The 16,950-nt window shown below is 33.5% G+C and overlaps 1 protein-coding gene across 3 annotated transcripts in view; it reads left to right on the plus strand.

The window, feature by feature from the left end:
• Positions 1 to 16,950, plus strand: part of LOC133200465 (diacylglycerol lipase-alpha-like) — a 67,036-nt gene that overhangs the window by 11,522 nt on the left and 38,564 nt on the right. For all 3 annotated transcript variants that reach the window (XM_061336254.1, XM_061336255.1, XM_061336256.1), the window contains exons 2-3: positions 8,535 to 8,755; positions 13,764 to 13,865. In XM_061336254.1, the coding sequence (XP_061192238.1) occupies positions 8,535 to 8,755; positions 13,764 to 13,865 (323 nt within the window). The remainder of the gene's footprint in view (positions 1 to 8,534; positions 8,756 to 13,763; positions 13,866 to 16,950) is intronic.

Raw genomic sequence — 16,950 nt, forward strand, 5'->3', positions numbered from 1 at the left:
TAGATCTATACATGTAGTTGCTGCTATAGTGTTTCTTAAACTGATCATTCAATTTGAAAGTGACAATAACTGAGAATTAAGTTTTTGCAAAAGACATGTATGTTAGAAACAGTAGAGGCTTAATTACAGAAAAATGAGCATGGTTGAAAGTGTTATAAAGGTCATCATTAAAAACTCTAAGACTACTGTATTCCATTGCTATATATAGGATAAAACAGTAATAACTTTTTTTTCTGGTGAAACGTGGGGATATTTTATTTAGTCTCTGAGCAAGATACTTCAATCTCTTGTACTTTTTTAAAAGCAAAAATTTCAAAATAAAAGGACAAGCATTAATCCTGATTAATATGTGTTTGTTTTATTATAAGTACCAGTATATTTTATGTTATCAACATGAAGATTTACTGATTTAATTATAAGATCTGAAATAAGCATGATAAGCGTATAGCATTCCAATAAGCATTCCATTTGGGATATTCATGATGTTGGAACATCTAATGGTATGGGATCTTTTTAAAGATGAGGCTCATCCAGGTCATAACAAATTTAATATTGAAGCCTCGGCACCCATTAGCGGGGGAGCTTTGTACTGCTGATATTGGGGAAACTCTTAAAAATACTCCATTTTCTTCATTATTGGAATTGCAGGACACAGAGAGGTCATTGTTCTTGTAGGACTTCTCAGTTAGTTTGGGCTATATGTATGATTAAATTATATATTGACTAACATTATTCAGATTTCGTGAGTGAGTGGGACTTTTGCTGGAGTTATGTAAATGTGAGACCTCGAGTTCTGGTCTTGATTGCATTTTGTAACTTGTGATCGTGGTAGATTCCTACAGGGAATCCCTTAGATAAAGAGGTCCAATAGTTGAAGTTGGCAATTCTTGATTATGGTAAACTGCATTGCATGTCATTTAGTTACACATTTTGCACTCAGCTACCCTCAGGAAAAAAAGGCATGTTGGGAAAGAAAGATTAAAAAAAGAAGAAACTGTGTTGACATCTCACTTCACCTTTAATTGCATTTATCTCCATGATTGTGGAAAATTATGGGCTACTGGATGAGTGTAATGATTTGATTTGCTAATGGTGGGTACTGGGATGAATTTGTTAGCTCTGAAATGTCAATAAATATTGATCAGTTTGATAAACTGTTGAATTTATGAGGATTTTATTGATTTAAAACACTTACTACCGAGTTGCCATTGGAGTGTGAAATAAGTTTAAACCAGCGAACTGTAAGGCTCACCCCACAAGATTTATATTTAATTCCAGTACAATTAAATTATATGATTTAATTTTGTTTTTTGCAATGAATTTACATTGTTTATACATTCTTGAAAGCCTTTAAAGGGGCAACAGGATCAAGTTTACTAACATTAAAAAAAAAAGCAAAATAGGTTTTAATAGGGTGAAAATTTATTCATATGATTGGTACTCTTTTATTTAGCATGTTTAGGCTGTTCCTATATTTCATTTAAAAGAGGATGATGAACCTGTTTTTGTCATGTGTTCAATTGCTGACATCAATCTTCAACATTCCTATGTTGAAGCTTGAGGAAAGATTCTAGATCAGATGAAAGAGGAACATTATTCTTATACTTAATGTCTATCATTAGAAAAAAATAATTAATGGGATATAATTACGAATCTGTGAAAACACTTCCAATTTTGATTTCAAAAGGATTTTTTATTCCAAAGAAGTTTGAAATAGCTAGTTTCCATATATTTGTAAAGTCTAGCTTTGTTAATCCAGATGCTTGTGTTCTTGAGCGAATTGTCCAGATTAATAAAGCATCCGAATTAATGAAGCAGACTTAGTAAATTTATCATAGATATAAATTTTTCCCCACAAAGAAACATTCAGATTATTGGTGTCCAGATTATTGGTGTCCCAGGATTACTGGTGTCCAGATTATTGGTGTCTGGATTACTGGTGTCCAGATTATTGGTGTCTGGATTATTGGTGTCCGGAATACTGGTGTCTGGAATTACTGTTGTCTGGATTATTGGTGTCTGGTTATTATCTGGATTATTGGTGTCTGGATTATTGATGTCCGGATTACTGGTGTCTGGATTATTGGTGGATTATTGGTGTCTGGGATATTGGTTTCTGGATTACTGGTGTCTGGAATTACTGTTGTCTGGATTATTGATGTCTGGTTATTATCTGGATTATTGATATCCAGATTACTGGTGTCTGGATTATTGGTGGATTATTGATGTCTGGGATATTGGTTTCTGGATTACTGGTGTCCAGATTATTGGTGTCTGGATTACTAATGTCCAGATTAATTGGGTCTAGGTTATTGTATGGATTATTGGTGTCCAGATTACTGTTGTCTGGAGCATTGGTGTCTGGGTTATTGTTGGCTGGATTATTGGTGTCCAGATTACTGGTGCCTGGATTATTGGTGTCCAGATTACTGTTGTCCAGATTATTGGTGTCTGGATTATTTGTGTCTGGATTATTGATGTCTGGATTACTGGTGTCTGGATTATTGGTGTCTGGGTTATTAGTTTCTGGATTACTGGTGTCCAGATTATTGGTGTCCAGATTACTGGTGTCTGGATTACTGGTGTCCAGATTAATGGGGTCTAGGTTATTGTATGGATTATTGGTGTCTGGATTATTGATGTCCAGATTACTGGTGTCTGGATTAATGGTGTCCAGATTACTGGTATCTAGGTTATTGACTGGATTATTGGTGGCTGGATTATTGGTGTCCGGATTACTGGTGTCCAGATTATTGGTGTACGGATTACTGGTGTCTGGATTATTGGTGTCTGGGTTAACAAGGCTCAAAAGTATGTAATCTCCTTTTCAGAAAAATACACATTAGGAATAAGTTTCTGACAATTTTTCATACTTGCTTTTTAAAAAAGGATGGCACAACTCTGATGTCTTCGCTGTAATAGTGGTGTCATGAATGCATTTTTTCTCCGTTTGATGCAGCATTATTTTGTGCATAAATTGTCAATTAGTTGATATGCACTTGTAGATTTTGCAGTAGAGGCAGACTTGCTGACACCTGAATGAAGTCTTGAGTTGAACAGGGTTGTATTTGAATGTATGTATATGCATACATCATTAGGTCAGACAATTTGTGTCTAGAAAGGTTTTTTTGGCTTGCTCCTGTAATGAATACCCCTATTCTTTTCCTACAAGAGGTGCTTAAATAAGCTGTAAATTATAAAGTGTATCAATTTTTGTTTAAGTAATTAAAATATATACTTAGTTACTTTTATTTAGACCGATATTAAAATTTTATTTTTTTTCAATTTTTTTTTTCAGATTTAGATTTATGTATTGTACATTGGTTTTAATTGACAAGATAATTGAATTCCCACATTCAGAGTTTAACATCTAGTTAAAACATTTCTGGATGACCTAGGTCTCACAGGGTTTATAATAACACCATTTATATTATCAAAATTATAAGTACAGATCAACTGGCGACTTATCTGAAACGCATGCAGGTCAGATAAAAGGACACAGTGTGCCAATCGAAAATTCCAACTCTAGGCCAAAATTAAAAAATTGTTTGTTTGCCCTTTCCCGACCCAGATTTCTAACAATGGGTAGGTAGGTAGGAAAAATATTTTTTCCTTCTAAAAAATCATAAGAAGCCTAAGTGCCACATTGCTCACTTGAGTTAGGTTCACAGTACTGCTCTTCAAAAGGTTGTTTATTAAAAATTTCTTTCTACATTCCCTTGAAAAAATTGTGGGCTTATCCTAGCCATAAGGAGTCATGACATAATCAAACGTTAATATACACTGCATGGGAATTCTGAATATCAAGTGACTACTGTGGCAACAATGAATCTGCACTTAACTGGAATGCTTGTATTTCAATTATATGAGTATTTGTTGCATTGCTGATTTGAAAAGGATTTTTTCATATCTGTTTCCTATTTATTCCATGTAAATATTTGACCCCCTGTTGCAGCCCCTCCTAAACCCCAAGGCTATGGTCTGAATAAATTTCAATCGGTGCTACCTAAATAGTGTTCGATCAAGACTGTAAAAAAGCCACGGTAATCCAAGAGTTGGGCACTTTATGATTCAAGAAAAAGGAATATGCATGTATTCTACGGATGTCTAAAATTTATAAGGTCTTGTGGTCATTTTTTTCTGCAGTACTATGTTGTGTTAACAAGCACAGCAAAAAAGAGTACATTTTTCATATGGGGGGGGGGGGGGGGGACACTTAGAAAGAAAATGTAATGAGCATTATTTTTCTATGGAAAATAATCTATCCAGTAAAACTCATCATATCAAAATTTACAGGCCTGGAGGTGGTTTTTATTTTTATTTTTATTTTTTTTAAATTTTTTTTTTGCCTGCTTGTATACACAATACACAATTTATGTAAACAAGCACATAAAATATTACTTTTCGTAAGAGAAAGGGGGGGGGGTAGGGAAAAAAATGCACAGGGCATTACTTTTCAATGGAAAAAAATCTATCCAGTGAAAACTACTTATATTAAAAAATTATAGTTTAAAAATTACGTAAATCCTTTTGAAAACTTCTTTTAGAAACACTGCATGAACTCGCAGGTCTCAACTTTAAAGTTTGAACACGGCATCATAGAATGTAATTGACTAAATACTTTGCTGTATTGAAGCTCATTTCTCATCCAACTTTAAGTTTTAGTAAATGTAAGTTGACTTGATTCACTTGAAGGTAAAAACAACAGCCTTGTTTTCCACTTTTCCTCATCAACGCTGTTTTTTTTCTACTTTAGGTTTCAAAAAGCGACCCTAATTTTTATAATTATTTTTATTTTATTTAGTAAATAGTTTATGTTTGATGTCTCTTACACTTTTTGCTCATTTTCCATCCTTATCTACATGATCTGCTATAACTACTCGTGAGCTGTGCTGTGTGCATTCAAGCGAGAAGTTGTTTCCTGTATAAGTCACACCCAGAATTCACACCTTTACATTCATTAAGCATATTGAACACTAAATAAACAAAAAGGCTAGTCTAGGATAAACACTACTTCCACCACTTTTATTTTATTTTTAACACTAGTAATCAAAGAATCCAAATGACTTCAAAGAACTAAATTCAAATAAAAAAAATTTGTAAATGAAAAGAGCAATAAAATATTTTGAGTCGGGCGAATTTTTGTGGGTCGGTCGGCTGATGGCAAACAAACAATATTTTAATTTAGGCCCTATTTTCCTGTAAAAATTCCCAGATAACAGGCAGATTGAGTTTTTCAGTGCTTTTTATCAAGAATCTTGAATTTTGAGATTATATAAAGAGGATAAACTTACAATTTGACATATTCTTTATTTTACAGTAGAACATAATACCATTCATCAGTGTAACTATCCAAATTTTGTTGTTTTTTTTTCAAATTCAAAATTCCCATTAAGGACTTTGCACCTAGAAGGGTTAATTTATAAGCCAGGCATTCATGGTATAGAACTTGCTGAGCAAGATATGTCTCCTATGCACTTCAAGTAGCAGGAGTTCTCAATTATTACTTCATTTATGCATAAATTTGCATATTCATTAACTCAGTTTGTTTTCTCAGAATTGAGTTACATAATATAATACATTTGATATGGACTGTTAACTTAATGTGTAATGTGGCCTGCATCAGATTATCATGACCTACACAGTGTAGTTGGCAGCTTTCTGCAGACTCCTGTATACAAGATGTAGACCAGGATTTCCGTCCTCTTTGTTGTTGCGGATTTGTATTGATTGTTTAAATCCCTTAGTTTATCAAGCTGATAAAATGGTTCTGCCAGAACAGAAGAGGCTCTGATCAGGCATGTTAATTTCATTGTCTTGAAATATTGATCCGATTTGGCGGACGCATTTCTCCTGGTAGTCTCTAAGCTCTTTTTGATCATACAATCATTATTCTGTCTGTACTCAGGCCTGTAATGGTTTAATGTGAATATATTTAACTATTAAATACATACCACCATTCAAGATATGGTAGTCATAAGGTACAGAGAGAGATGATGTCATACATAACTCCAGGAGATGCGATACAGTTGACAAATTGCATGCTTAATATGAATGCAATCTTTTCCATTTCTGTCTATTGTACTGACTCAAATTTGCTTTTTTACAAAAATTGAAGGAATGAATTGTGGCAGATGTATGGAAATTTAGGTTTGCTTAAGGTCACTATTATGTAATCATGGTTCTGTAGAGTGCTAAAGCTAGTGGAAATCTTAGTAGGTGGAGAGTAATGTTGGCCTCTCTCTTTGAAAATCACTTGTAGGCAGTGGGGCATTTCATACAAAAAAGTATATTAGTGATAGCAACAAGTGGTGTTAAGCAACCCAATCTTCGGCTCTTAAAAGAACAATGCCTGGGAGAAAATAAAATTTGGGTGGCCGATCTGCACATTAGATTGAACTGATTTTTTTTCACAGAAAAATTGATACCCACAATACATGGTAATTAAATTGCATGTATACGTCTGCCCATGTTATGTTCTTGCAACAACAGGACAAAATCATCCTGCTTTAATCACAGTTGCAGATAGATCGGAGATAAAACACTCTTCAGGCCATACTAAAGTTATTGTTTGTTTGGAATGGCCTCCAACCTCATTGAAATGATCCTCCTGAAAAAAATTAATTTTATTAGTCAAAGCTAAGAAATTTAAAAAAAAAATTTAATCAATTCTTGGCATGATCGCATGCACCACCGAAACACCTTATTAGCATCAGATCTAAGCAAAACTAAGTTCTTGGATGATAGCTACTAGGAAATAGCTTTTACAAAAAGTCAGAGAATAATGTGTTTAGTGCTTATTGAGATTTATATATCAACAGTTTAGTTCAACTTCAATTTTGAAAAATAATGATATATATATAAATATGAAAATATATTAAAAAAATTTGTGAAATTATAGTCCTAAGAGCAATACATTTCTATTTACTTGCAGTGCAATGTTTTTTAAAATACAGATCTAGAATATTTCCCCCATTTTTAGCTCACATGAGCCTAAGACTTGTGAACTTTTCTGATCAAAGAGTGTATGTCATCCGTCGTCTGTCTGTAAACTTTTCACATTTTTGACTTCTCAAGAATCATGGGGACAGTTTCAACCAAACTTGCCACAAAGCTTCCTTAGGTGAAGGGGATTTAAGTTTGTTCACAGTAAGTGCCATGCCCTCTTCTAGGGGGAGTTAATTAAGAATTCATGAAAATTTGGTGGCATATCTTCTTATCAAGAACCACTGGGCAGGAAAAGGTGAAACTCATGTGAAAGCTTCATAACATACTCTAGATTCAAGTTTTTTCACATCATAATCCCTGGGGTAGGGCAGGGCCACAAGAGGGGGTTGAAGTTTTACATAGGAATATATAGGAAATGTCTTTAAAAATCTTCTCTAGAACAGCAAATTAAGCCATGAATAATCACATTATAACAGAAGTATCCTCAGGTTAGTGTAGATTCAAGTTTGTTCCAAAAAGACCCCTGGGGTAGGGCAGGGCCACAACAGGGGGTCAATGTTTACCATAGGAATACATAGGAAATATCTTTAAAAATCTTCTTCTCAAGAACAGCTAACTAAAGCCATTATTATTCATATTAACCCTTTGTGTGCTGACTTGATTTTAAGTGAATGGCAACCTCAGTACTGAGTTGTTTTGGAATATTGACAAAATTGTCACATTGGCATACTTGAATGCAAACATCTTTAAATTTTGACAACCAAATTGTGTGCATCTTCACTATAACCATGGGTTTCTGATCTGCTACTCTCCTCAATAACCCTTGGCATATGGTGATTTCAAAAGACGGGAATGTTTATGTCACGTGATCTTGAATCTTACCACTTACGCACAGATTGCGTCATTGACAGAAATAAAAAGCAAATTTAAACATTAAAGTTTTTAGAGAAAATAATTAACAAGAAGGTATCGAGCGATGTTTACTTGTTATTTAGGGTGCAAATCTACATCTGTAACATAGATTCCAGGTCACATTATTTGCACATCAACTTAAGATTGGATGATACCATAACTATTTATAGAATGACGTTATCTTAGTACGTATCCTTGCTTACTTGTGTTTTTTATTCCCAAGACTGAAGAGTCAAGATATATCCCGAATGCAGATATCGTCATTTACAAAAACAATTGCTGATTGGTCAAACTAACAATCAACTCCATTCACAACTCAAGAAAAAAATCCCAACTTTTGATAGCACCGTAGGCCAAGGGATTATGAGAAGAGAAGCAGATAAGAAACCCTTGGCTAGTGAGGATGATTTGCATGAAATTTGTATCTTGTATCTTGTATAGGTGCAATGGTTAAGGGGCATTTGAGTAAAACACATTGAAGATTTCAAATAGTGGAATGACCTGACAACCCTTGGACTAGCCAAAGGGTATATATAAGGCATTGAAATTAAAACTTACATCGGAATAGACAAGATTTTGGAATACATATTAACATCCAGATAAGAAAAGTTTCACAGTGTACGAACATAACCTCTGCAATATTCAGTAATGAATGTCTTTGTTTTGTTTTGTAGGCTAACCATTCTGTGTATTACAATGGGGGTGACTGCATCCGAGTATGACGACTCATGTTTCATCGGGGGCATGTCACTGCAGTCATTTGACCTGGGATATGTAGTTTCCTTGGCAGCAGGACTAATTTTAGAAATAGTCCTTTTCTTGGTCAGCTTAAGGGGGACAATTCTGGAAACGGAACCACGAGTTAGTGTTCAGTACATCCTATACACAAGATTGGGTAAGGCAATCCCATAGGTTTTGTTTAAAAACATGACAGGTTACATATAGCAAAATGTACCCTGTTTTGTACACATTACTGTAAAGGTGGATATATATTTACACATGTTGTTAATTATGGGATTTAGTACCAAGCACATTACACATGGGGCTTATTTCTGCAATACCAGCTAGAACTATGCATTGTTAAAACTGAATGAAACATATAATTTTTTGGGGTGGGGGTGGGGTGGGGGAGTATTTATGCGAAGTCTTTCTTATCTTGACCCATGTTTACAGTATTATGTATTCATACTGATCGTACATTGTCATATCCATATGCATTCTTATTTTCAATTGATATATGTTTCATACTTTTGCAAGTGTTTGTGGCAAAATGGTTTCATAATGAAGAAGGATAAAGATACTGTAAGAAAATACAAGTATATTGATTACATATTTATTTTTTTTTCTGTTGTAATAGCATTAATCTTTATACCCCTTGCTTTGCCATTGTACTCATATGGGAGTGGGATTATCATTTTGTGAGCTCAGTGCTCACAGTATGACTAATATTTTTTTCTGGGATATAATTTTCAAGGATCCTCTCTATAAATTAATAAGGAAAAAGAAGTAAGACTAGCCAGTTAATTCCAGCATTTAATTACAAAAAATTAATTTTGGCCTGAACTGGTGAAATACATGGAAAACAAGGATTTTTTTTAACTCAATCACAAAAATTATTAAGTTATATATTTTATGTTGGAAACTTGATACATGTATATATATATAGGAATTTTGGAATAACCCTCTAATACCTTTAACCTGTGAGCTTTAAGGTTCATCCATACTCTGATAAGGGAGATAACTCATAAAGACCATGATGACATAAAGGTCTATTATTCATTTATAAATTTGTCAAGTTGAAATGTCTTTTTTGTCCAATTTTGTTCAATTTTGCACTTCAAGCTATGCTATAATTGGGGAATTACATCATATTAGGCAGGGAAATTCCCTTGCCCCGAGTCTTAGGGAAAACCCTGGTTAAGTAACTCATGGCTAGTGTCTTTTGAGTTCAACTTGGAATTGCACCTGATAATTATTCTTAAGAAAAGAAAACTAAAGACAATCAAATTAAGAAAAACTTAAGCTTGCAACAGGAAAAATATAAATCCCATGGAAAATAGCTAGTTATTCAGAGTTGAAATAATTCCTGATGTTTATTCAGTGCTTCAAATTATGTTACAAATCAAGCTTTTCGAAATTTTCTCTACTGAGTTTGATATATTTTTTTTTTTCATATTGACAGTCAAGTATAGTTATAAATCAGGTAATACTGTGAAAAGAGTGGGATTAGCTTTCCCAGAATATCTGATAACTAATTCAATATGTGTCTCTATGCTTCATATAGGAGAGATTTCAATCAGTGTATCATAAGTTTGACTGAGAGGAGTCTGACTGTCATGTATACCTGGATCAGTAATAATCATTGCTATACATGATCTCCTTGTGTCGTGGACCAAGCCTAAGATTGTAACAGCTGCAAGGATATTGATTTAACCCAAATTATGGCAAATCAGAACAAATTATTCATGTATCAGTGTGCATATAACCACTGCACATCTACAAAAGATGATGCATTTTTCAATCAAAAAATTATGAATTATTGAAAGGATGCTGGCAACATGTTTTGTCACACTGTTCTTTTAGACCATGCAGTGGACATGGTGGATGGTTGAACAAGCAAAAAGTTCAGCCATGAATGATTCAATGTTCTTGACTTAGATTTCAGTCTAGCTGTTTGTACACAGTTTGGTACAGGGGATATCATTTTAAATGAATATTAACCTTTTTTTTTTTTTTCATTTTAAGGTACATATGTACCCTTGAAATGTGGGGAAGTAGGTTAATGATATATCTGATTCAGTTGTGTTTGAAGATGTAAATCTTTATAAATAAGCTTACATTTGCACTAAAGATAATACATACTGCTTAATGGGAAGCCCAAGTGACTTATCTTGGAGAACCTAGTGGTCATATTGCTATTTGGTATGGCAGTACTTAAAACAGTTTTATAAGGATTAATGTTAATCATTTTCTGAGAAAAGATTGAAACTTTAAAATCTGAAGTTAAAATTTGTCTTAATTCTTTGAAAAACCAATCACAGTATTTTTTATTGATTGAGCATGTTGAAGAAAACTTAAATAAGTTATAAATAATTGATGATAATCTAAAATTTATGTCACATTGAGGTGGCACGTGTTGTTTTTCATATATAGAGATATCCATGACATTGTAAGATACACTGGCTAAAACATGTACATAAATTAATGTAGTTATGAGAAGCGACCAAACAAAACTGTGATGGTGTCAACATGAAAGTATCAAATTTAATCCCTTTAAGTGCATGAGTTAAACAGGTTACAATTAACAGACAACTAATGTTTTAAAATTTTTGTCAGTCCTGAAAATGCTTTAGTTTTAAACCTGTAAATTGTTGTAAGATTTGTAGTTTAATAGGCTTACATCATCGTCGCAAACCACGGTTTTGAGTCCACAAGCTACGTGATGATAGAGAGAATCGATGTGAATCACCCGTGGGTTACCGACGATGGGCTTACATGTATGTTTTTGTTTGTTTTCTGTGCATCAAAATATATAGAACTTGGTTGCACAAAATTCTTTGTTGGTGGGGCAAGTTTAAAAAAATCTATTTGTCAGCCCCTAAATTCTAAATTAAAGTGATCGATGCACTGTTAATAAGAATTCCCTTAAAGAGATTTTTACTACATGTATTCTGTCACTGCCCATTGTATTCTTCCACTGTGCATCAAAATATATAGAACTTGGTTGCACAAAATACTGTGTTGGTGGGGCAAGTTTAAAAAAATCTATTTGTCAGCCCCTAAATTCTAAATTAAATTGATACACTGTTAATAAGAATTCCCTTAAAGAGATTTTTACTACATGTATTCTGTCACTGTGCCCCCCCCCCCTCCCCTGCAAAAAAATAAATCAATTATATAATGATTTAAATTAAATAAAAATGAAAAAAAAAATACAATACAATACACTGATACAATACAAAATACAATTTGAAAATTTATTATATCTTACAACTAAACTTATTTGACTTTGTAGCAGGAAAAAAAACATTCTCACATAACTATACTCGCATCAGATAATGTGACAGAGTTACCGGAAGAAACAAAACTTTAATTTAGGCCCTCAGAGTCTAAAGGAAGATCACCAGACTTCTAATCTAGTAAAGTATCATGGTGTGATAATTTCCAGGAAAAAACAAATTATACTTGAGTTTTAAAAGCAGTGTCATTGCTAAAGGTTTGAGCTTTTATTAAGACAATGTGTATTAAACTACAGAGTGCATATAGTTCAAGATTTTAATTAAAGATCAAAAAAAGTAAATTCCTGATTTTCACTTTGATAAAAATTTCTAATGTCTATTGTGGAACATTTACTAAAGACCAATTTTTATAATGGAAATAAGAGTCAGCTAGCCTTTGTTAGTGGTGATTTATTTTATAAACCAAGGACATTAGTTTTCTCTCTATTGAGGGAGGCACGCTACAATTGATTTTTTGCTTCTCATCTTTGCCACGATCCGAGAATCTGAAAGTGGGAGTATTCCAGTCTTTCCAATGTTGCGATTGTGATATGTTGTTGTCGCAGATGTTATATTATTTTGTGGGGGAATATGTTCTTTCATATATTAGATTTTGCGAGACATAAACCCCATTATAATTGTGTAAATGATTGATCCCTATCTAATATTATAAAATCTCAGAAATAAATTGATGGTGTAGAAATTAATGTACATAAAAGACTGCAAATTGGGGGCAGGGAACCTTAAGTTTGTTTTTATTGATGTAGTCTTTAGATTGTAATAATTTTTATTCACATAATGACATTCCTCAGTTTGGGTAAAGATTAATTTTTGTATGAGTATAATTAAATGTTAATGAATTGGAGGAACAGTATATAGTAAAGTTTTAGTGAGTTCAGTGTAGATAAATCTTGACACTTTATAAGTGAAGTGAAGGAGGTCATGAGACACACATCCCTTGAAGTTCCGGCCTTGAAGCTCTTAAAGCTGTTGTATTTTATCTTCCGTCATCAGTAAGGGCACAGTAATGATTATAATCAGTAGCTTTATATTAATAGACAGCTATTTAGGAAAACAATTTAATGTTTAGTGACAGTAATTTTATCAATTAATATGGATCAAGTCTTGTATTAATATGAGGTAGCTTAAATATCTGGTCTAGCTTACTGTTAGATTGATTGATTGTTTGTTGTTTTATGTCCCGTTGGAGAATTTTTCACTTGTATAGAGACATTGTAATGAAAAGTAAACATCTGTGGTATTAATATATTGTAACACATACTCATAAATTGTTTAATCTGAAAAGATGAATCCCAAATCTCATATTGTTTGTGAAATACTAAACTTATTTCTTTTTGTTGATTCAGTTAGAATGAAACAAGACTTTTCTGCTAAGAATGTATTTTTATCATGTTTATGTTCAGTTTTAATGAGAAGGAAATGAGATTGAATTACTATACATACATGCTATAATTTTACAACTTTTATCTCCCAACTTGTACTTGCTAAAGCTTTTTTTCCTCATTGTACCATCTGTCTTGGATGTTGAATGCAGTTATTGTTAAAGAGAATGTGTAGACTAAGTGTACTTAGAATGTTTTACAGACAAAATTACATTGGGTAAATATTTGTTCATGTTCCATTGACTATGGATGAAGTATAACCAACTTACCAATGAGATTTAAAGCTCAAAAGTACCTGATGCCTTTAAGTCTATCTAGTTTAGTCTCTGTTACCCCCAAAAAATCTGATTTTTTGGTGAAAAAAAAACATTGAAGTAGCTTCATTCAGTTAATCATGCCATGCCTCTAAGAACATGAAGAATGTATTTCTGAAGCCATATGTTTGTTAATGAGATGAGTTATTCTGTAATTTGATGTGTTTGTTTATATGTGTGTATTGTAGGAATTTTGCTGTTTGAGCTGGCCTGGCAGATAGTTGGTGTGGTCTGGTTAGCTAAACACTACATGAGTTGCCCTTCGGAAACACCAAAGAAAGTGACATTAGGTAATCCAGATTTGTTGTACAGTCCTGTAAGTGGGACAAGAACCCTGAATAATTTTAATCTAAAAATAGTTAGTACCTGTTTAAACTTATTTTCAGACTCATAATAAATTCATTGATGATTGAGGTAATTTTTTCTTCAAACTAACAAAAATTAAGTTCATTTATTATTAAGGTTAAGAATTATTTATTTAATTTAAATATTTATGTTATTTGATTGACTTAATCATTAAGCTCACTTTCTATTTTGATTTTAATTAGGTCACCTGAGTCACTCAGGTGACCTATTGCTATCTGTTTTCGTCCGTCGCCGTGCGTCGTGTGTTAACATTTGAACATTTTCAGCTTCTTCTCTGAAACCGCTGCACCAATTTCAGCCAATTTTAGCATATGGCATCTATGTGTGAAGGGGAACAAAATTTTTGAATATCATAGTCCCTGCCCCCCTGGGGCCTGAGGGGTGGGGCTAAATCCACCAAAATTAATGCAATCTTCAAAAATCTTCTTCTTTACTCCTAGACATCAAGCAGTTGAACTGTTGGCATCATTGTAATAAGCATTGAGCCCTCTACCAAAATTGTGAAATTCATAGCCCCAGGGTCAGGGGTTCTGGTGCTAGGGTGGGGCTATATAGATCATATAGTGAAAGTGCATTATTTCTTTTAAAATCTTCTTCTCTACTCCTGGGTATTATTGAAACAAATTGAATACATAGTTATGATAAGCAAGGGTGACTCTACCAAATTTGTGAAATTCATGGCCCCAGGGTCAGGGGTTCTGGTCCTAGGGCAGGGCTATATAGATCATATAGTAAAAGTGCATTATTTCTTTGAAAATCTTCTTCTTTACTCCTGGGTGTTATTGAAACAAATTAAATACATAGTTTTCATAAGCACGAGTGACTCTACCAAAATTGTGAAATTCATGGCCCCAGGGTCAGGGGTTCTGTTCCTAGGGCGGGGCTTATTATAATATAGATCATATAGTGAAAGTGCATTATTTCTATGAAAATCTTCTTCTCTACTCCTTGGTATTATTGAAACAAATTGAATACATAGTTATGATAAGCAAGAGTGACTCTACCAAAATTGCGAAATACATGGCCCCAGGGTCAGAGGTTCTGGTCCTAGGGCGGGGCTTATTATAATATAGATCATATAGTGAAAGTGCATTATTTCTTGGAAAATCTTCTTTTCTACTCCTGGGTATTATCTAAACAAATTAAATACATAGTAACTGTTATGATAAGCAAGGGTGACTCTTCCAAAATAGTGAATTTCATGACCCCTGGATCAGAGGTTCCGATATTTATTATAAAGTGAAAATGCATTTATTTAATGCTTAAAAATCTTCTTCTCTGCTCCTGGGTATTTTTGAATCAAACTAAGTACATTGTTATGATAAGCAATGATGCCTCTTCCAAAATTGTGAATTTCATGACCCCAGGGTAAAGGATTCTAGTGAAAAGGTTGGGGTGGGTGGCTCTATTGATTATATAGTGAAAAAGCAAAATTTCTTTGAAAATATTCTTTTCTGCTTCTGGTTAAAAAGCAAAGAAGCTAAGAATATAGTTATGTTGAGCAAGAGTGCTCCTTCCAGAGTAGTGAATTGCATGACCCCGGGTCAGATGTGCTGGTGCAAGGGTGGGGCTCTTGATAATATAGTGAAATTGCATTAATTCTATTTAATAATCCTGTCTGATCCTTAGTGTTAAGCAGATAAACAAAGTGATTACTTATGATGTGCAAACTTCTGGTCCCAGGGTGAGAAACTCTAGTGTTTCTCGATGGGGAGGGGGGGGGGGGGGGGCTCTATTGATAATATAGTGAATCTGTAGTAAAAATGCATTATTTCTTTAAAAATTTTCTCTGCACTTGGACATACCTGAGGCAAAAAGATTAAATGTTTTAATGTGGAAGAGTATTTTTACCAGATTTTTGAACATCTGGACCTTTTGGTCATGTGTTCTGGTCCTGGCCAGGGCTGTATTAATTTGTATTCTACTGAGAGGAGTTATTCCCCTTTGCCATTTACTTTTGATAATTAATCACTGTAAACAATGTACTTGAAAGTTAAATAGAATAAGAGAATTATGCAAGAATTTGTATTGTATAATATAAAAAGTATTTTTATAGTTTTACTGATCAGGTAGACTTGTAAGTAATAGATAAACAAGAGGCCCAAGGTCCTTAATGGTCACCTGAGTATAATACAACAATTTAGAAGTTAAATACACTGACAGATGAAGCTTTGTTGCCCTAAAGCAAGAGAAGTAGGAAGATCAGGATCAACAAAATATTTAGTGTAGTATTCAGTATCAACTCATAACTTAAGTTCTAATCTGTCCCCACTTAATTTTATCACCATGCAGACTATTAACAAACTATTAGTGCTTCTGTACTATTTTTAAACCCATATTAAGACCTGTAGCATTGACCTCTCTTATGGTCTGTGAAGAACTTTTAATAAGATAAGTTATTTTTGTCTCATTTTTATTTATCTATTACTTACAGGTCTGCCTGATTATTAAAACTAAGAAAGTACTTTTTGAATTATACTATAAACATTCTTGCATAATTATCTTATTCTATTAATCTTTCAAATACATTGTTTACAGTGATTAATTATCAAAGGTGAATGGAAAAGGGGAATAACTTCTCTCAGTAGAATACAAATTAATAGAGCCCTGTCCAGGACCAGAATGCTTAGACAAATTGTCCAGATGTTCAAAAATCTGGTAGAAATACGCTTACTTATATTATTTAAACTTTTACTCAGTTTGCTTTCCATATGCCCAGAAGCAGAGAAGAATTTCACAGGTACAATGCATTTTCACTACAGATTCATCAAAGCCTTACCCTAACACCAGAACCCAAGACCAAAGGTCAAGAAATTTACAAATTTGGAAGAGTTACCCTCATCATCATAACTATGGACTTCAAAGAATTTACACTTTTCCACTATATTATCAACCCCCCCCCCCCCTTCCTCGTTATGCCAGAACCCCTGACCCTAGGACCACAAGATTTAAAAATTCTGTTTGAAGCTCCCATCTTCATCATAGCTAAGCAATTTATTTATCAGCTCA

The sequence above is a fragment of the Saccostrea echinata genome, unplaced genomic scaffold (assembly GCF_033153115.1).
Source record: "Saccostrea echinata isolate AGI-Se365-2 ecotype Australia unplaced genomic scaffold, CSIRO_AGI_Sech_v1 ptg000040l, whole genome shotgun sequence".
In the NCBI taxonomy this organism is placed as follows: Eukaryota; Metazoa; Mollusca; class Bivalvia; order Ostreida; family Ostreidae; genus Saccostrea; species Saccostrea echinata.